This window comes from Phacochoerus africanus, chromosome 8 (genome assembly GCF_016906955.1).
Source record: "Phacochoerus africanus isolate WHEZ1 chromosome 8, ROS_Pafr_v1, whole genome shotgun sequence".
Taxonomy (NCBI): domain Eukaryota; kingdom Metazoa; phylum Chordata; class Mammalia; order Artiodactyla; family Suidae; genus Phacochoerus; species Phacochoerus africanus.
The window spans coordinates 99,330,626-99,352,949 of NC_062551.1; the positions used below are offsets into that span (position 1 = coordinate 99,330,626).

Genomic DNA, 22,324 nt, shown 5'->3' on the forward strand with positions numbered 1-22,324 from the left:
TTTTCTCCAAAGCCTCAGGTCAAGAAAGGGTGAAACCATATTTCTTCCTACAGTAAAAGGCTCATTCAACTTCCCTTTGCTCACCCACCCAGTCTCACTGCTCTCATTTCTAGCTTTGACTTTCTCACCTAACATACTTCTATTTCCTAGGATTGACTTGTTCCACCACAGCTTTTTCAAAAATGCTCATTGCCAGTGCAGGACACACCTGCAACAGTGTCAACAACAGGTTTCAGATAGAGGAGGAAGCCTGCTTTATCATCAGGCTTCCTTGCTTAAGTGAGGTTAATACTTTAAGGCACAAGGTTGCCATTCAAATATCCACTCAAAATTGGTGTTTAGGAGTTCCCATCGTGGCACAGTGGAAATGAATAGGACTAGAAACCATGAGGTTGCAGGTTCAATCCCTGGCCTCACTCAGTGGGTTGAGGATCCAGTGTTGCCGTGAGCTGTGGTGTAGTTGCAGATGTAGCTCGGATCTGGCATTGCTGGGGCTCTGGCATAGGCCGGCAGCTGTAGCTCTGACTGGACCCCTAGCCTGGAAACCTCCATATGCCATGGGTGTAGCCCTAAAAAGACAAAAGACAAAAAAACAAACAAACAAAAAAACAAAAACAACAACAACAACATCAACCAAAAACCCCACAACTGGTGTTTAAAAGGACGGACAACTTATGAAAGATTCTGTATCTATACATCATGCAGCAGTCACAAAAAGGCTTCTGGAAAACAGAGATGCCCATTATTTTTAGAGGAAATGTATATAATAATAATTGTGTCAATGCTTGAATTATAAGGCACAAAACCAGGAAAAAAGACAAAAAGTATAAAAAAGAACAGAACTGAAAGCGTAGGTAGGTAAGATTGTTGGTGACTAGCATGAAACAGGTTGTATCCTCTCTCTGGTCTAGACAATGGGATTCTAATCTTCTTGAGGAAAGAAGGGAAGACCGTCTATCATCACTCTCCAAAGAAGATTTTTCAAAATGACAGGGAAGTGAAATAACAAACATGCTGCCCACAGAGCATGCGTGAAGGAGAGCAGACTGTGGGGGCTGCCCTCTGCCAGCCCCTGGTAATGGGGGCCCAGTATCTACAGTCCCTGGAGACCTCACAGGGCAGTTATAAAACAACAGACTTTTTTTGCGACCTAAGCCGCACCTGTGGCAACGCCAGATCCTTAACCCACTGTGCCGGGCCGGGGATCAAACCTATATTCCAGCACTCCCAAGATGCCTTGATTCCATTGCGCCACAGCAGGAGCTCGTTAAATAAGAGATTTGAAAGCAATGCCTATCTTGTAAAATGGTATATACTGTGTTAACACAGCTACTTTTTTGCATTACAACAGATGATAAATTATTTCAAAAAAAGGAGGGAAATTTTACTCAGTTAAAGAGCAAGAAGAAATGACCCGGTTTGGAGAGGTGAGCAAGAGAACGTGTTATCAAACTCCTTTCTCCCTGGACCCTCCCACTGCGTCCTTGGGAATCACTACAGATCTGATTCCAGAGACTCTGGGCGGAGTGTAATGTGACCAGGCAGGGTGGGTCTGGGAAACAGCTTTTATAACCCAGATTTTTTTCCCCATGAGTTTGAGGCTTTTGGAAACCATACACTCCAAATTATAAAGAAAGAATGAAAGCGTTACAATGGTTAAGGAGGCTTCATCACTTCTCCTGCCAGACAGGGGCAGACTGTGCTCGGAGTACTTACCCAACTTAAAAAGAAAGAAAACCGATGGAGAAGTGTCCTCTTAAATAATGCCACCTGAAGAATCAATTAGCTCCATCAAAATTTATGGAGTCTCCTGACCTCAGCCCACAATTTGGTGTAAGAAGTCTTCATTTACAGGATCCCAATCTGTTCTTTCTCCCCACTCCCTACCTGAGAGGAGACACACACAGCCCTTGATGCTCCAACGGGAGCTCTCTTCAGGGTGTGATTTTCGTCAGACTCTGCATTTCTCTCTCCATCAACCCACTTGTATTTAAGCTGTGGAGTGGGGTCAGCACAGTCAACTAGAACTTGATAGCCTAGGAATTTAAAGCCTGCCTGCAGCCCACAGATCACTTGGGCTTATTCTACAAACGGGCCCCACGTCATCAGCAAGCAGCCCCTCCGTTAAATACCCATCGATAAAAACATAGCTTTAAAGCCATCTCTCATATGGAATCTGTTCTCCCGAAGCCCCTCCAGGATAGAAGCACAGCGGAACATAAAACAAAGGGGCCTGGAGGAGAGGTTCCGACCTACGAGCAGACATCCTTAAAGCAGAGTTTCTGTCCCCTTGGGGAGGTTTCCAACATGGACTGTGAGATGCTCAGAGGAGGGAAGAACAGGCAAAAGGGGTGGAGGCCTCCTGAGAGACACCAAGCCTTAAGGTCCTGAAGCCACGGGCTGTGGGGACCTCTGTACTGAAAAGGATGCTTTCAACGCACAGCTGAGGGAGGTGTGTGGACCACCTGGCTCTCACAGAGGTCGCAGACCTCAAGCCCATAGGACAGTGACCAGTGGCCCCAGGGGCCCAGACTCACCAGCACACTTGGTCCTGGTCCTGAGCGCAGGGCCGGGAGACCCAGTGCCGCCCTCGCCCGGCCGGGTGAGGAGCACGCTGATCTCGTACTCGGTGTCCGGGTCCAGGTGCCCGATCTTGTAGTTTGTGGAGTCCACCGGCTGCCGGTCATTCCAGCTCCCACTGGCAGTGCAGTATTCCACCTCCCTCGCCACGATGGGCCCATCCCCGTTGATGGAGTTGGCGTTGAGCTGTATCCACAGGTAGGTGGCCCCCACAGAGGCCAGCTGAGGGGGGGCGATGGGGACAGGAGGTTCTGAAAGGCAAACCAGAGGACCATCTTTCAGACACACTGGCCTTTGGCTTGGAAAGTGCTAAAGACACATCGATTGCTGAAACAGCAAGGACCGGAACGTCTCAGGAATGAAGTGTCAAGAATGGTTTCATTCAGGTTATTCAGAACAAGCAGACTGATAAAGGCTTCGCAGTGTTCAAACCTGTGCAATGAGCCATCTTTATAACGTAAGCCTGCTCGGGTAGGTATAATGGCAATTCGTTTTCGGACACAAGTCATTTTTCTTAAACAGCGATGCAGGCGTCAAAGGGGTTTTTTTTCACTCAAAGGTACTTGTTAAAACTCTCTCACGTGGTAAGAACTGACCTCTAGAAGGCACTCCATGGTCAAGAATGCCTTCGAAATCATCAAAGGTATTAGTGTCATCATTAAATTCAGTGTCCTTATATTTACATTCCAAAGATGGCATCACTTTAAAAACATGGATGAGATTATAGTTTATCTTGTCATAAATGCATTTCCAGGATGACTTGTTTTGCCCCAAAGTTATCACAATGGACTCGTTCAGCTCCAGGAGCAGTGTGTGCCTGGAATAATAAAGTCTGTCACAGCCACTGTTCAGGGAACTTCCAAAAATGAGTCTTATTAAATCCATGAATAGCCAAAGAAGCTCTCGTGCAAAGATCAGCTATGCCCAGCTGGATAAAACTCTAAGCCATCAATAGCGAATACTCTCTACAACTCAAGAAGGTCTCTGTCATTGCTTAAAACCAGAGACTGACTTTTTCTGAATCATGGAGCAGGGAGAGAGAGGCAATGTTGCTTTAAACAGCATTCCTGGTATAACAGATGCCTGTCGAATGGCTCTCCAGGCACCACACAAAGGCATTCCATAGGCCAGTGTCACCGTGAGTGGCACCACACATGATATTAGGGAAGGAGATAACTGTATGAAATAACATTTCTATTTAATGAATCCCCATCTGAGAAAAACATAAGTTCTAGTGATTTTTGTTTCAAGCATGTTTCTGAAGGTGGTTTGTGCCTTTTTGTGTGTTCCTGTTTCTCACTCCCTCATTTAGCGCACACACATAAGTGGTAAGTGAAGCTGGCTTTGTTTTATTGCTGAAGTGTGCTGGCTGGTGTGCTGCGAACCTGTCTGCTCCAGAGCAGGTGTAACCAGTCATTCCCTGTCATGTTTCCTGCTAATGGAGACCTCAGGACAGCTGGTCCCAACTGAGGCTGGCCCCTGAGATGATGCCAGGTGAATCCCGAGACCAATCGGGAACCAGCAACACAAGTCCCTTCTGTTGGGTTGAAGCGTCTTTGTTCTTCTTTTCTTTATTCAAGGTGGGAGAAGTCAAACTGACTTTTAAAACAGCTGGGAAATCTCAGGAGACCAAGTCAAAGTAAACACTGCAAGATGAATTTTATTTGGGGAACAACAAATTCAGTGCAAACTTAGGAAGATATTGCTCCTATGTTTTATAAACGACAATTTTGTGCTAGCTCTTCACTTCTTTAAATAGTTTTGACTCAACTCATAATGATTTAACATCAATTTATATCATTATGCGATTCCTTGAACCAAGACATGGAATGGGCCTTTTATAGTATATCCTAAGGCACTTATGTAGCCAGGCTGAAAGAGCAGTTAATTACTTTGAAGTTGCAAATGCTAGCAAGGGTTGTTGAACTGCCATTCAAAACACAACTCGGGGGCAAAGCCACAAAGGTTAGTGAGTGCACAGTTCATTTGGGATGTTGTTACTAGTACCCTGAAATAGACAAGACTTTTGTTTATCGTTAAGATTGTTTTCTTTATTAGTTCCCCATTAAGAAGAGCACCAAATACATTCAATCAAGTGGAAGATTCACCTAGAACCTAGAAATAATTGAGACAGCCATTCAAAAGGACAATGGGATTGTTGGAAGAATCTGTACCAGCAAAGGTCAATATTTAAATGTTGAATAAATTTTCTCAAAATGAAGGAAGAAACTCAATCTATACTGAGTGATAAAAAGCAATTTAAAATATTTAATCCCAGTGAAACTTGAATTTAATCCAAGTGAAAGGACATGATGAAAGTAATTCTAAATCAAACCAGCAATGAAAGAATTTATTGATATGCATATGTGCATTCCTAATATATATCTCCTCTAATTAAATATGATATCGGCATATATGCATATATATACATGCATGGTGGAGATTACAGGCAGTATTAACAAAAGCAGTGGTAGAAATAAATAAACAACAACAAAAGCAGTGGTAGAAATAAATAAAACAAAATAATAGTTTAAAACGACTTGGGCTTCACTGGGGGGCCAGCACTGAACCAGGGCATGACCTTAAGAAAGCTGTAAACTCTTTGGACTTAGGGAGTTCCCCAGTGGTCTAGTGGTTAGGATTTGGCATTTTTACCACTGCAACCAGGGCTGGGTTCACTCTTACATCAACCTGCTGCGTGCTGTGGGCAATACATACACACATACATACATAATAAACTCCTTGGACTTGAGTTTCTCCATTTTTAAAAAATTAGTACTCTATATCCATGCATATAAAAAGTGTTCAAACATGTGGCCTAAAAATGTCATGATACATTTTAAGGTAATTGTCTCAAAGTAATGCTTTATTTGACTAGCAGAGTCCAGCATGTTATCTCATTTTTAAAAATAAAATCTAAAATCATGGACATAGAGAACAGACTTGTGGTTGCTAAGGGGGAGGGGAAGGGAGGCAGATGGACTGGGAGTCTGGGGTTAATAGATGCAGACTATGGGCCTTTGGAACAGATAAGCAACGAGATCATGCTGTATAGTACCGGGAACTATATCTAGTCAGTTATGATGGAGCATTTTAATGTGAAAAAAAGGACAGTGTATGTGTTTGTATGACTGGGTCACTTTGCTGTACAGTAGAAAAGTGATAGAACATTGTAAACCAGCTATATTGGAAAAATAATAATAATAAAATTTAAAAAATAAAAAATAAAAATAAAATCTATGCAAAATGTGGTGATAAAATTAAAATGGAAAAAAAGTCCAATTCTGGTGTTGAGCCATAACGGCAAATCGACTGTCACCAGCAACTGGCAGGTTACAGAGACGGAAAGAAGTGCCTGGACATTTGATGATGATGAGCCAAGAGTCCTGGACACAGTCACAAGGCAGGAAAATGTGTGGCAGAAGTATGAGTAAGAACCACTCATCGCCTGTGCTTATGTTTGTTCTGGCCGACTAGAAATTTCTGGCTTACTTTTTTCTTTTTTTTTGCTTTTTTTTAAGGGCTGCATATGGAGGCCTATGGAGGTTCCCAGGCTAGGGGTTGAATAGGAGCTTCAGCTGCCGGCCTACACCACAGCCACAGCAACACGGGATCCAAGTGGCAACCCACATCACAGCTTACAACGTTGGATCCCCGACCCACTGAGCAAGGCTGGGGATCGAACCCTTATCCTCCTGGATACTAGTCAGATTCTTTTCTGCTGCACCACGAAGGGAACTCCTGGATTACTTTTAACTCCCAACAAATTAACTTTCCCACAGAGGCAATTTTTCAAGCGGTCACTAGGTTTTTTCATACTGATCACAAAACCACACCTCACCAGGCACTAGCTGCTCACAGGGACATACTGTAGCAACGAGAAATCTGTGAATGGAAACAGTCCCAAAGAACTGGACGAGATGAAATGGAAGGGGCACTGATGACAATAAAGAACTCGGCCTTGGGAACAGCGAGGCAGCCTCGCTGCTGGATTGGTTGGCAAACCGTGTCCACGGTCTACACTGCAACTCCTCACTTCCCAGGCAGCCCTGTATGGTGGTGTGTGCGCATCTATCAGAGTTTCAGTTTTCTTATGGATATCAAACCCAAACTCAAATACTAGCCAGATGGGTAAGGTAAAGTTTCACTACAAAACAAAATTCACAGGGATGTAGTGGGGGCGAATTAGACCCTTTGAGTAGGTACCTGGGTGTCTGCTTCCTGCTTCCTTCTGTGGAACGCCAGTCACTGCTGCGGGGTCAGGCTTCCCATGTGTCAGGTGTGACTACTAGTGGCAGCGCTGATTTCCCAGCAGAAGCACATGCCCATGTCACCTACAGATTCGATCCCAGAGGCGACGTCCCCAGAGGTTCTGATTCAATACTGGGTGTGGGAGTGGGGGGTGGAGAAAAGGTAGGCAGGTTTTTTTTTTTTTTTTTTAATTTGAAAAGGTGGTTCGGCCGTGCATTCTCAGCTGAGGACCAGAAGTGGACTGGAGCTGAGAGTGAGAACCACACCATCCCCCATCATGGCCTCACAGGCTGGCTGGTATCCTGTCCTAAGGGCCCTTCACATACTTTTGTTTTTATTTTAAGTTTTTTTGTTTTTGTTTTTGTTTTTTGCTTTTTAGAGCTGCACCTCTGAGACATATGGAAGTTCTCAGGCCAAGGGTTGAATTGGAGCTACAGCTGCTGACCTACACCACAGCCACAGCAACTAGGAATCCGAGCCGCATGGCAATGCCAGGTCCCTGACCCAGTGAGCAAGGCCAGGGATGGAACCTGCATCCTCATGGATACTACTTGGATTTGTTACCCACTGAGCCATGGGGGGAACTCCCTCTGTTGTTTATTTTTATTAAAAATATTTTTTTGGCCATGCCCTCGGCATGAGGAAGTTCCGAAGCCAGGGATGGAACCTGCACCACAGCAGTGACTGGAGCCATAGTGTGACATTACTGCTGGAGCCTTTATCGCCTAGGCCCCCAGGGAACTCCAGTTCACATACTTTTTGCATCTGATGCTCCTGAGAGTCCTTGAGGATAGTCACATGCCTGTGACAAGTGTACAAGAAAACAGTACCCTTGTAACAAGGGTACAAGGAAACAGAAGTACCAAGAGGGTAAACCACAGCCCATGCCCACATAGCTCTCGGGTTTGAACCCTATAGTTGGTAAAGCTGCCTGCATAGCGAAACTGCTGACAAGGCAAATAGTTCATCCAAAAGAGATCAATTTTATGCTCCCTATTTAACAAATGCAGGGAAAAAGAAGCCTAAAAAGCAGGCATCACTCTGTTCCCCTAGGATGAAGCAGCAATGACTTGCAGCAAGCTGTCCAAAACGCCTCACGGTACATCTAAAAATCCAAATTACTCTGTCTGGGACCAGAAATTGCCTTAGCAGTTTAATACTATAAACTTTTTAGTCCATGCACATACAGAAAACATCAGACCAGCTAAAAGGAAACTTATTCCCCCTCTTCCTTTAACTCACCCCACCCCCTGCTTCCCGAATATAATGATTCAATTTTTCAGTCATGCAAAATATAGTAATAGAAGCTAATGGCCACATTATGAATGTTAACTCAGTATTATCAATATGGCTTGTGAGATATGACAGAGTATTTGTCTACTGACACTGCTTCATTTTATTAACCACCCTGCTATCATAAACACCCTGGCTGGTGAATATTTGCATTTTAAGTGATTTTTCTATCAGCGAAAAAAAATTTCATTCCTTAAAAAATATTTATAGGTGGTAATCTCCGTATACAGAGCTGGCAGAAGAACTTGCCAAAAGCACATTCATTGCTTTGTATGCAACTAAACCAACAGAAAGAAAATACATTTTTCAAAAATACTGCTCACGTGCACAATCTGCACTTAAAACACCACCCGTCAATAAAGCCTTTCACCAAACCCCTGTTCAGAAACAGACATGAGTAAGTCTGAGCTTTCCACAAATCAGGAACTCACACCCATGTCAATAGACTATTTGAGGGTATACAGGTACATTAAATACCTTTAACTACCAATTCTGCATAGTTGGATATGCCAACGCCTCCATCGGTGCGAATCATGCAGCGATATTTCCCCGCATCTCGCTTGGTTGTATTCACGACGTTAAATGAGGCTATGAATCCCCGGGAACTAGTCACCTTTATCTCCTTCAGAGGGGCGTCCCGCACGTCAATGCCCTGTAAGGGGGTGGCGGGGGGAGAGCAGAAAGAAACAACATCAGCTGTCACATCGCAACTGGAAGATGCAGAATGGATGTCATGACGCTACTTCCATGCAGATCCTGGTTCCTTGTTTATCATCCACGGGCGGTTGTTCCAGTAGAACCTCTGCCCAGGAAATGGAAGTTCTGCTCCATCAACACTTTCAGGATTTGAGAGGTGCAAATTTTTTATTTCTTTTTTTTTTTTTTCTTTTTTAGGGCTGTACCCACAGTATACGGAAGTTCCCAGGCTAGGGGTCAAATCGGAGCTACAGCTGCCGGCCTACAACACAGCCACAGTAACATGGGATCCAGGCCGAATCTTCGACCAACACTGCCAGATCACAGCAGCACCAGATCCTTAACCCACTGAGCGAGACCAGGAATTGAACCCATGTCCTCGTGGACACTAGTAGGGTTTGTTACCACTGAGCCATAATGGGAATGTCTGAGGGGTGCAAAATTAAGTGAGCAGAAATGTCATATTTTTATCCATTCGAGGTAGGAATTACCTTATGTTAGCTCAACATAAGGACAGGAAAAAGCATGTGCAAAAATTCTTTATTTTGCTCCCAAATGATCAACACTCTTTTCATAGTATTAATTGTATTTTTTTCACACTTGACTAGGAAACAAAATTCATTCACATGCTACCTATTATTGACTTCATTTTATATATGAAGCAATAAAGAACTTATGAGGAATTACTATACAGGAGTTCCCATCATGGCTCAGCAGAAACGAATCTAACTAGTATCTATGAGGTTGCAGGTTTGCTCCCTGGCCTTGCTCAGTGGGTTAACGATCCTACGTTGCCGTGAGCTGTGGTATAGGTCTCATACACGGCTCAGATCTCTCATTGCTGTGGCTGTGGTGTAGGCCAGCAGCTACAGCTCTGATTCAACCGCTAGCCTGGGAACCTCTGTATGTCACGGGCTTGGCCCTAAAAAAAAAAAATTACTTTACATATATAAGTAGGCATTAGCATAGCCCCTGTGGAACAGGTGTGAAGGCCCCACCTCCATGTTAGAATGTCCTTGGATCTACAAAAACCAAGCAGAAGTAGATGCTTAATGTGACCTGACACTGAAATGCTGGGACAGAAGTTCCTCTTCGTACTGCACAGCCAGGAGCACACCAAGGAGATTCCATCACTGGGGCAGCACTGTTTTATACTAACCCCCTGCTCCCCATACCAGACATTAAGTAAGTCTAGTTCCACACATGTGGAAATCCATGCTATGTTTCTCATAGTCTAAAGCCTCGAAAGAATGCCGCAGATTTCAGTCCTACACATTTTTTCTTACAAATATCAGGAAAGAGGCTATCTTTGACATGTTATTTGAGAGTATTGAGAAAACAATGGGCCAAGACCTTAAGGCAAATGCATGACGCCAAGCACTATGTCCATCTATTCACCCAGCAACCACGGTGGGCAGCATCCACGTGCCGTCACTGTGTTAAGACCCTCGGCTCACACAGTGGGCCACAGAAGAGTGGCCCTGATGCTCACTGGGCTTTGGCTGCTGGGAAGTATAGGCTTGAAATGGATCCATGATCACCAGCAGTGGCCAGTGCAGGTGACTGGCAGAAATTGCCATGTGGGCAACCTTTAGATATGGTGGGCATGGGAGGCCAGTTTAAAGAAGTGACATTGGAGCTGAGATCTGAAGGGTAAATAGGAGCTACCAGGTGAAGGGGAGGGTGGAAGAGAAGGAGCGTCCCAGTCAGAGGAGACAGAACAGAAGCCCCAGATGGGGAGAAAGAACTGAAAATGTTGGATGCTGTCAAGTTGGCCAGTGGAACCAGGGAGGTAGGCAAGCACCTGTCCCTTCAGGGACTCACAAGCTATATGAAAACATTTAGGAGTTCCCATTGTGGCATAGCGGAAAGGAATACAACTAGGAACCATGAGGTTGCAGGTTTGATCCCTGGCCTCGCTCAGTGGGTTAAGGATCTAGTGTTGCCTTGAGCTGTGGTGTAGGTTACAGACAAGGTTTGGATCCTGTGTTGCTGTGGCTGTGGCTCTGGTGTAGGCCAGCAGCTGTAGCTCTAATTCGACCCCTAGCCTGGGAGCATCCATATGCTGCAAGTGCAGCCCTAAAAAGCAAACAAACGAGCAAAACATTTATGTTTGGGGAGTTCCTCTTGCAGTTCAGCCGGTTAAGAACCTGACATAGTGTCCACAAGGATGTGGTTTCCACCCCTGGCCTCGCTCAGTGGGTTAAGGATCCAGCATTGCTTTGAGCTTCAGTGTAGGTCACAGCTCCAGCACTGCTGTGGCTGTGGTATAGGCTGGCAGCTGTAGCTCCAATTTGACCCCTAGCTTGGGGACTTCCATATGCCATGCGTGTAGCCCTAACCCCATCACCCCCCAAAGAAAAGAAAAAAAAATGTTTATAGGTATGAAAATGCTATGCTACAAATAAAAAAAACTCATCTGTAAAATTCTATGATTTATATAATGCAAAGCCTTTTAAAAAGCTTTTTCTGTCAGTGTGTCCTGATGGATGTGAGTTTGGAAGTGAGACTGACCAGACTGCCAAACCTAACTTCAGATTGACTTACCTTCCTGCTGCCCCTTTCCTCATCTCTTAGGAGGGGACAATACAACTCTCAGAGCAGTTGTGAGGAATTAAAGCTATATGCAAGGCACCACACAACCCCGCCTGGATCCTGGACCCACCGAGGAATGAGTTCAAGAAGAAAGGCAGACAGGCTGTCAAAGTACCACCTTTCTTACAAGTGAACCTGGCCCTGCCCAACAGGCAGAATGTGCCTGAAGTACAGAAACAATGGGCTTGCTAAGACTGAAGCACAGAATTAAACAGACTCACCCAACTAGCCAAGGGCTCCCATCTGTTGGGTGCTGCTGTGAAACTCGCAGGATGGAGGGACAGGGCTGTTATGGGATGTAGCTCCTAAAGGAGGGGCTGGGCTGTGCTCACAGCTTCCCTTCCCGCCCAGCAGAGAAAAGGCATGGGGGGGGGTGCTGCATCAGTACCGTCCCTGCCACTGGGAGGGAAACATTAGAACTGGGGAAGAACAGTTCCCACCACCTTTAGTACCAGCTGTCAAGACAGCCTTGTTAATAGCTTAAAAGTCATAAATCAGAATATGAAGTTATATATATATATATATATATCTTATATATCTTGTTTTTTAACTAAAGTCCCTAAATTTGGCCTGACAAAGCCACTGATAAGTTAGATAAAACAAAACAAAATAAAACCCAAATGGCATTATTAACATAACAGGAACAAGTATTTCTCTCTGTATTCTATACATTCAGCCTCCCATTCTCTCACCCAAATGAATAAATATTGAATTCTACCTCCAGGAGTAACCTTAGACCTATTACCCTACAAAAATTGTGTCTTTTTTCAAAGAGGAAAAAAAAATGTCCCACGTCATTATGAAAGATAAATCAAGCCCTGAAGAAGGGCAGATGTCTTACCTATAATTATGTGTTTTGTTTATTCGTAACAACTACAAAAGGGCTATTTACTTATTTATTTGCTTCTGGCATGAATCTTGTAAGAATATACTTCTCAAGAGTTCCCTGGTGGCCAAGTGGGTTAAGGATCTGGTGTTGCACTGCAGTGGGCTGGGTGGCTGCTGTAGGGAGTTTGATCCCTGGCCCGGGAACTTTCACATGCCACAGGCATGGCCAAAAGGGGGAAAAAAAAAAAAGAGTATCCTTCTAGAGTCATCTTGCAATATTTTTCCTAATGGAATAAGCCTGACTTGAGAGAATGTTTATTCAAAAGAGTTGTAATGTATGCCTTTATAGATCCCTCACAGCTATTGCAGGCTGTACTGAGGGCACCCAAGTGTAACAAAACCTATAGTGTTGGATTCATATATATGTTGAGAGGAGGGTTACTTCACAGGCGTTGTCTTCTGGCCACAAATTGATCCTTTAAAATAAACAGCTTCCAACTAATAGCTCAATACAATTCCAATGAGTCCCATGAACTCTTGGGAATGAGCTTTAAAAAAAAAATCCCATGTATTTAATCACATGGAAAATTAGATTCACCATTACGAAAAACAGTATACAGGAAAGAGAAAAAAAGGGCTAGCTAGCAATCATTTTAGCTTAGGATCCAACCAGACCATAAATCTTGCTCAGATCTGCAGGCATTTTGTATCATATGTGCATGTACATGAAGCCAAGCATTCATTCAACCCACACTTAGTAAACATCTTTCATGAGGCTGGCACTCTACATATACAGGGAGCTTGGGGTTAAGAGAACTGTCCCTCACCTAACTGAATTTATAGTCTGGTTAGAAAAAGAGATGAGTAAAGTACTAGTTACACTGCAGAGCAATGGACGGACGCCACAGTGACCCAAGAAAGGGGGCCTCACTGGAGACAGAGGTGAAGGTTGGCCTTCTAGAAAGCACAGACTAGAGATGCACGGGACTTTCTTGGGCAGAGAAGGGAGAGAAATGGAGCCAGTGATTGAGAGGCACTCTGTCAATGTCAAAAGCCAAGACAGCTGGAAGCTTGGGGGCTAGCAGTAGATTCCATTCTGCTAGAATTCAAGTGCTCCTGGGAATAGCAGGTGATGGGGCTGGAATGGCACAGTCCACAATCAGGAAGGTGGGTTGGTTCATCCTGATGCCAGGATCGCAAGGGTTTTCAGCAAAAGGCTGACATGAGCACATCTCGGGGGACAGTCATGGCCTGAAGCAAGGAATGTAAGAGCCCACCTGATGCCTGGGAAACTGGCTGAGTTTTCTGCAGAAATCAGAGCAACCAATGCCAAAAGGAGGCATGAGAGACAGGAAGGGAAGGGTTCTAAAGCTACTTGGGAAATACAACATACAAAAAGCGACTAGACTGCAGTACCAACTTTTTCTTCTAGCAGATCACAAGGTCCCCCAGATCATGGAACATATCTATTTGTTTTCTGTGCCTGGGTGCACCAGGAACAAAGCTCAATTAATATTTGCTGACTCCAGGAAACCTAGCTCAGTGGAAACAAGTTCCAGAGGGTAGAAAAGACATAGGAGATTGTTCTATTAACAGATTTATCCCTGAGACCCTCCAACTGGTCAACAAATCTTTATTCACAAGGGAGACCGATAAGGAGAATAAAAGGATGGTTTAGAGAATGCGTGTGTTCCTTGGTCAGCAGCACCTCCCACTCACTGTGATCCTGTCTGGCAGAATAACAGTCCCCAGAAATGTCTGCTCCCTGGCTGCCAGAACCTGGCGATATGTTCCCTGACAGAGCAAAAAAAGATTTTGCAGATGAGATTAAAATAAGGATGGGGGGAGTTCCCATTATGGTTCAGTGGGTTAAGGACCTGATTTTGTTTCTGAGGATGTGGGTTCACTCCCTGGATTCTCTCAATCCAGTTAAGGATCCAGTGTTGCCACAAGCTGTGGTGTGGGTCGTAGCTGCAGCTCCCACTCCACCCCTGGGTGGGGAACTTTCAGAAAGTGCAGGCTTAAAAAAAAAAAAAATTAAGGACGGGAGGAACTCTAACCAATATCCTGCGATGATCTATATGGGAAAAGAATCTGAAAAAGAATGGATCTGTGTATATGTAATAACTGAATGGCTTCGTGGTACAGCAGGAATTACCACAACACTGCAAATCCAATACACTTCAATAAAACTTTAGAAAATGAAAAAAAAAATAAGGATCTGGAGGCGGATGATAAGCCTACATTATCCAGTTGGGTACCTTCTGAGGCTCAACAGCACCAATGCTGGCTTGTGCGGCTGCATTTGAAGCCTGCCCTAAAATGATGTTAAGTAAAGGTTAAAACTGTTTGCAGAGAAGAGGTAAAATGTACTTGCCAAGGTGAATGGAGGGAGAGACACAAAGCAGGGACAGGAGGAGAGCAAGAGACAAAGGCTGTGTTTACGGAACCCAGATGGCAGAGTGCTGCAAACCACCATGAGCGACCAGATACGCCTGGCCCAGGGCAGACCTCCACAGGGTCTATTCTTAAGGATGATAAAAAGAGATATGATGTATAAATTGAAATGTTTACTTTAGAAACATTTTAAAGATACAGGACATAAGAAATACGGACATTTAAAAGACAATGCAGGAGTTCCCGTCGTGGCGCAGTGGTTAACGAATCAGACTAGGAACCATGAGGTTGCGGGTTCGGTCCCTGCCCTTGCTCAGTGGGTTAACGATCCGGCGTTGCCGTGAGCTGTGGTGTAGGTTGCAGACGCGGCTCGGATCCCGAGTTGCTGTGGCTCTGGCGTAGGCCGGTGGCTACAGCTCCGATTCAACCCCTAGCCTGGGAACCTCCATATGCCGCGGGAGCGGCCCAAGAAATAGCAACAACAACAAAAGACACAAAATAAATAAATAAATAAATAAAGGACAATGCATAATCCCATTACTTAGAGATGAATACCATAAATATTTTAGGGTAGTTTATATTTTTGTTATACAGCATTTTCATTCAAATAAAATTCGAAAGAATGGTCCAATATAGACATAAGATTTTATCTCTTTGTTTAAACTTCCTGTGATATCTATAAAATTTTTCATAGCATTAGATAATTTCAAAAACATGATTTTTAACATCTCCTGCTATATGACTACAGCAATTACTTATGTATTTCCCTATTGCTGCACATTTTGATTATTTATATTTGACACTATTATAAATGATGGTATGTCAATATATATTTACTAAAATTATTAGGTCAAAAGGGAATAAAAATTTTAAGGTTTTGTGGAAGAATAATCTAAAAGTCTCTAAAGAGAGAATCCATTTACAAGAACTGTGTTTTTCAGTGAGAGTTCAAATGGCTCCTAAAATCAAGTTATTTTCCAAACCCTTTTGAATATTATGAACAGATCAAAGAGGACAGAGAACTGGCTTAAATCACTGACCTTTTCTTATTAATATTTCTAACATAACAGGGGAAAACAACCTCAGCTTATCCTGGGTAAAAGATCAAATATTCAGAAGTATATTTATATTTGTTTTTGTGGTACTGTAAGCCTTTCATGGCACAAATTCAGCTATTCTCTTACAAGATAGCATTTTTAAATTAAGTCCCATATTTAATATGTTGAAGAATGATAATTCCCTATAACATTGAGAGATGTCTCACTGACCTATTTCCATAAGACAAGGGTATTCCTTGAGACTCACATCTTCCATATCCACAAGTGGATATTTCTAAAAATGGAATATTTCTTAAAATGGAATATCCAAACTAAGTAAGATTAAGTGTGCTTAAGATAATTTAACTGAAGAGCATGTAGCACTACTAAAATGTATACTTAGAATTAGGGACGCATGGCAATATTTAAATATCTATAAGATTAATCACTCAGATTGATGCATCTCTTTTACACTTGTGGCATCACAGTAATTTCATGCAAGTCGAAAACCCCATTTTGAAAATGTGAGCAGAAATAGCTGTCTGAAGAGGCAATCGTGGGGCCACAAGTAAGATGAATGAGGTGAGCAGAGAAAGAACCCAGGAATGACAGACGTCAGAGGGAGGAGGAAGCAACGAGACCCCCAGAGAAAGAAGGGGCGGTGCCAGCATGAGATGGACTGTGATGGGCTGGAGGGGAGCTGGGGAGGTGACAGGACAAGAGAGGACATGCGGAGGGAAAAAAGGACCAACAACCAGGGGGACGGGGACCAGTGCAGGACAGAAGGGAGAGCAGACCATGTGCCCAAACACAAGAGAAAGATGTGCTTCTGAGCTCCATTCCTTGGGTCATGTTCATACTTTTCCTCTGAAATCCTGACATTCACCAGTCTAGCAGAGCCTGTCAGCTCTGTATGAGCTCACTTCTCAGTCTGAAAGCATGAAGATGATTGGTTTAAGAAGATGTGGTACTGGCGTTCCCATCGTGGCTCAGTGGTTCACGAATCCGACTAGTACCCATGAGGATGCGGGTTTGATCTTTGGCCTCAGTCAGTGGGTTGAGGACCTGGCATTGCCATGAGCTGTGGTGTAGGTTCACAGAGTGGATCGGATCCTGCATTGCCGTGGCTGTGGTGTCGGCTGGCAGCTACAGCTCTGATTCGACCCCTTGCCTGGGAACCTCCACATGCCAAGAGTGTGGCACTAAAAAGCCAAAAAAATTAAAAAAAAAAAGATGTGGTTCAGAAATACAATGGAATATTATGCAGCCATAAGAGAGAACAAAATAATGCTACTGACATCAAATGGATGGACCTAGAGATGATCATATTAACTGAAGTAAGTTAGACAAAGACAAATACACATATAAAACCCCTTAGAAGCGGAATCTTAAAAATGATACAAGTGAATTTATTTATAAAACAGAAATAGAGTCACAGATATAGAATACCAACTTGTGGTCTCCAAAGAGGAAAGAGGTGGGGGCAGGGATACACTAGGAGTTCAGGGTTAACAGATACTCACTACTCCATATAAAATAGATAACTGACAAGGACCTACTGTATAGCATGGGGAACTCTACTCAATATTTTATAATAACCTAGAAAGGAAAAGAATTGGAAAAAAAGAAGCCACCCATGGGTGGAATCGTGGAAGAGGAAGGAGAGAAGGTCCTCAGAGGGTGGGGGCTTTGAGGAGGAGCGCTCCCTGTCACTCTGTTCATGTCACAGCCCACTTCTTGGGTCCTTAGGAAAGAAGGAAGGCAGTGTTCACAGCCCTTGGCCAGGCATCAGATAGCATCGCCGGTGACACCTCTGGGGACCAGAGGACAGCACTATGGGACAGAAGCCAGGAAAGTGATGTCGACTAGAAACTGGGGAATGATGATCGTTATAGAACTATAAATGTAATAAAATTCGCTGAGTAATTAAAAAAAAAAGAAAGAAAGAAACTGGGGAATGACCAGCGTGGAGGTGGAAGGAGGTTTCTAGAACCTCCCACGAGGTGATCTTCCCGACTCCTCCCACATGCTGGTCCATGTGTTGGATGGTGTCACAGGTGTGTTTGTCAAATGCACAGGCGACCATTAACTGGCACCTGAAGGGACACACTGGGACAAAAGAAAAAGAAGGTCTGACTCCCTGTTACTAGGCTTCAGGCATTTTCTCCAGGTTTTTTCCTGCTGTATCTCTAGTGGGAAAACTATGCCTGGTGCACCCCAGGAAGGCTGGGGGGTGAGATTGGAGGGGATTTAGGCATTGAAAGCAGAACTGAACAAACCGATTTTAAGATGCCTTTTGGTCCCCAGATGCCCTTCCTCGGGTCATGATTCAACAGGGAAGGTAGGGGACAGCAGGTGGCCTGTTTTCTGTGATGAAAGGTGGCGTGAAAAGGCCGTGGGTCCCCTTCCTTGTCTGCCTCTCCCGTGACAGGGATGATCAGACAGGACAGTGTGTTCAGGCCCTCAGGTATCCCTGAGCATCTCAGAGATGATGGGAGATGGGTTATTCCAGCAGAACAAAAAGAGGAAAATGTACCCTGGGCAGAGAGCAAATTTGTCAGGCGGTTTCCCCCCATTTTTCACAGTTATAAAGAGGCAGCCCTGCCAAGAACTGGAACTCTGTGTTTTTTGTTTGTTTGTTTGTTTGTTTTAGGGCCGCACCTGCAGCATATGGAGGTTCTCAGACTAGGGGTCTAATAAGAGCTGCAGCTGCCAGCCACAGCCACAGCCGCGCCAGATCCAAGCCATGTCTTTTGACCTCCACCACAGCTCATGGCAACGCTGGATCCTTAGCCCACAGAGTGAGGCCAGGGATCGAACCTGCAACCTCATGGTTCCTAGTCGGATTCATTTCCACTGCACCATGAAGGGAACTCCTGTGTTCTTATTAACATTACAGCAGGGTGAGGAGACATCACCAAGGATGGGCGCTGTGGCTGTGCCTTAGAACAGGAGAGTTCGCTGTAAGAGTCTTCGGGCACAAATCCCTGACTCCATGCGTGCAGCACCCAGTGTCCAGGTGTTTAAGAAACTGCTGACCCCTCTTTTGTTAACTTAATGAAACAACCATAATGGCCAAGTCTTCAAGGAAACGATCTTAGTGGGTTCAAGGCAGCTTCTTAGAAAAACAGGAGGATCTTCAAAGACACGTGCATTTCAATTTGAGCAAGCCGGGTGTGTGGGGGGGAAGCACCGACAGTTATTTAAATCAAACTCCCAACCTTCTTTATGCGGTGGACTAATGCTAGGACTTCTAAATGAGCTGTAATTTGCCAGGAAAAGAGACACATATTAAGTCTCTCAGAAATAGTTTTGCAATAATCAGAGCGATGATTGAAGGAAATTGAGATCTGGGACGTTAGTGGCACTTGGGGTAAATGAATCCCATTTTGGAAGCACTCTGAGTGCCTGAGCTGAGAGGACACAGGCCAGGCAGCTGCCCTGCCTCAGCCACACAGGTGGGGACTAGACCACACTTTCATGTATTTCAGAGGAAAAACAGTCCCTATGATCCCACTTTCAAAAATGCCCATTTATAAGACACTGATTGAAATTCTTACCACTGCGATCACTAATGGTACCTGCAGAGCCAGGAATAATTTTGGAGATCACATATTTTCTTATATTAATGACTAAGATAGTGCCGATCTTTGATTTTTAGGCCATAACCAAGCTAACCCAAATATTTATTGATGTGGAATACGAGCACCAGAAGTTCTTACGGATGTTATATTATGAATATGTACTGACAAGGATACCTTAATCAGCTAATGGATATACAGATAGCCAAAGTAACATGCAGACATCCAAAGTTACATATCATTCGAATATCTAATAATCTTACGGGCGTATCTAATAGTCTTATGGTCTTTTGTAATCAAAGTAAAAAACTTGATTACAAAAATTTAGAACCTCATTCTGATATTCAGACACAGTTCAACATACGTTTGCAATACGTGAATAATATTATTTAACCAACCTGTGTTTAAATTTTATTTAGAAGTTCAGCCGAATAACATAGGAGATATGCAACAAATACCGTAATTCGCCATAAGCAGTGAAACGAGATGCTCTCTAGTCTTAACATCAAATTTCCAACTACTGCCTGGACTAATCCAGACACATCAAACCACGGAGCCTGCCACTGACTGACATTTCCTGTTAGGTTAAAGGTTTGGGTTTGCGAGGCCAGGACTGGACCTTGTTTATGTCAAAACTGTAATAATGGCACTGAGACACGAGGAAAGTGGAAGTGCTTTCGGTGCTAGGATTCCACATCAATAACTGTCCATGATCTAAAAGACAAGTCTCCTTAGTCATCAACGTAGCTGATAAGAACACCGCTTTTTCCCAATCAATATGCCTTAAAAGAAACCACTCTTTCCGAAAACATAGGTGAAAAAAAATAAAGGTGCAAGATAAAGGTAAACAGTGCCACGGTTCCGAATTCGAACTGAAATGGTCAATATCTCGGGACACACTTTATGTGTGACCGTGCACGGGTGTATACATTCCAGCTCTATCCGATGGGAAGATCCAGAAACAGGAACCAGCAGTGATAGAGCATCTCTGCTCAGACTGTCATTTCTAACTACCAGTTGTCCCTGCAAAGGAAGCAGGGCTCCCCAGAGAAATGGCCAGTTCTAGGCCATTACGATGGGAAATACCAGCCTGGAACAGATTGTCAATTTTAGACTGAGACAGGCAATATCGCAAAGCAAAATTTATTAATTAATTTCCCCCAGAATCTCCCTAGACATGTCCTACTGTTCCATCCATGTCAGATAAATCTTCACCTTTAAACGAAGGTGATCTGAAATCATACTAAGTTAAAACATACAGGGCATGCTTTCAAGGTGTTCAGTGGTTTCAGGCTGAATGTTCAATATTATATCACACATATGGATATTTAACCAACGAAAACAATAATGGATGCGATTTCAACCACTCAAAATTTTAAAGAGCCAATGGTTCCTATAGCAACTGATGACAGTCCTCTTTGTGCATCCCTGGTATTTTCTATGACAGTAAGTGATGTTAAATTTATGCTTTATTATATAGGGTCTAAAGTACCTAAGTTAGGCTTGACAAGGGAACCATAATTTTCCTTCCTTTCAAATCATTTTATGGCTTTTATATATAATAACAAAATTGTTCTGCTATACAGCTGTAATTTTTTTTCCCCCTCATAATCTATAAATGAAACTAAAAGCCACCAGGAAGGGTTGACCAAACATAGATACTCCTTAACACAGAGGCCAAGGCAACATTCCACACACACAAACAATTTTAATTCTAAATGCCACTAAGAGGTATCACTGAAATTACGACATGATGTGTACGAATCCAAGAAGAACTGTCTGGGTTTCTGTACTATGCACGATTCATTACAGTGGGGATGTATATTCTGGACATGGACAGCCTGATTCAAATCCCAGGTCTTGTCACCAGCAATGTGAAAATGGAAAAAAAGAAATCACTCCAAGTGCCTGAGCCCCAGGTTCTTCTATGAATAGGCACATAAAAGATTTTTCTTAGGGATCGGTTAAGGAGAAAAGAATGGCTGAACATAGCCTCACAGAGAATTTAGAAAACAGCAGCGCTGAGCAAATGGAGTTACAGTTCTTTTCAAATGCATCTATTGAAGTCAGTCACGTAAATACTATTAATATGATGTGTCTATTCATTCGGGAACCCAATTCTACAGGTCAAATGAGCTATTCTTGTAAGAACTGTCCTAAGTTACAAAAATCTCACAGTTTTCCTTTTCCTCTCAAGAAGGTCTAAAATGATCTGAGCTCAGAAAAGGAATGTGAGAAATTTATTAGGCTGGTGAAAAATACTGTTTTGTCATACCTGGGTAGCTCGGAGCCAGTTAAGAGGAATGACATAGCAAACTCTCAATAGAAAAAAAATCAATAACAAAAAAAAAATGAAGCCCAAATGAATATTATTTGTCAAAAATCAAGCTTCCCAAATTAAGAGCTCATATTCAATTACATTCCCCACCAAAAAAATTGGGCAGAGTGGTTTTTGTACATCAATTGCCATGACACAGGGTCTGCTGTCATGGCCAGAATTCAAGAGGGGTATCCTCATTAGAGGTCTATTTCTTTCTATTCTTTTCTTTTTTCTTTTTGTCTTTTTGCCATTTCTTGGGCCGCTCCCATGGCATATGGAGGTTCCCAGGCTAGGGGTCTAATTGGAGCTGGAGCTGCCAGCCTACGCCAGAGCCACAGCAACACGGGATCCGAGCCGCATCTGTGACCTACACCACAGCTCTTGGCAACGCCAGATCCTCGACCCACTGGGCAAGGCCAGGGACCGAACCCGAAACCTCATGGTTCCTAGTTGGATTCGTTAACCATTGAGCCACGATGGGAACTCCTAGAGGTCTATTTCTATTGCCACTTACTGAAGTCCAATGGCAAGAAAATCTTTTAAAGGGGGGAATTAAAGAATAAAATTTCGCAAAAGAGAATGTAAAAAGCCTAGGGAGAGGACACAAGCAGTGAAGGAAAGATGATGCATTGATCACATTTGCTTCTAAAATGACTTGAACTCTGCATGATATTTGCTGTCTGTGCTGAAACAGCAGATCAGATACCACCAGGTTCTATCCATCTCTCTTCTTATCAAAGACCATC

The 22,324-nt window shown here is 43.5% G+C and overlaps 1 protein-coding gene across 6 annotated transcripts in view; it reads right to left on the reverse strand.

The window, feature by feature from the left end:
* Positions 1 to 22,324, reverse strand: part of PTPRM (protein tyrosine phosphatase receptor type M) — a 749,971-nt gene that overhangs the window by 400,893 nt on the left and 326,754 nt on the right. For all 6 annotated transcript variants that reach the window (XM_047793745.1, XM_047793747.1, XM_047793743.1 and 3 more), the window contains exons 6-7: positions 8,602 to 8,776; positions 2,538 to 2,831 (exon numbers count right to left, since the gene is read on the reverse strand). In XM_047793745.1, the coding sequence (XP_047649701.1) occupies positions 2,538 to 2,831; positions 8,602 to 8,776 (469 nt within the window). The remainder of the gene's footprint in view (positions 1 to 2,537; positions 2,832 to 8,601; positions 8,777 to 22,324) is intronic.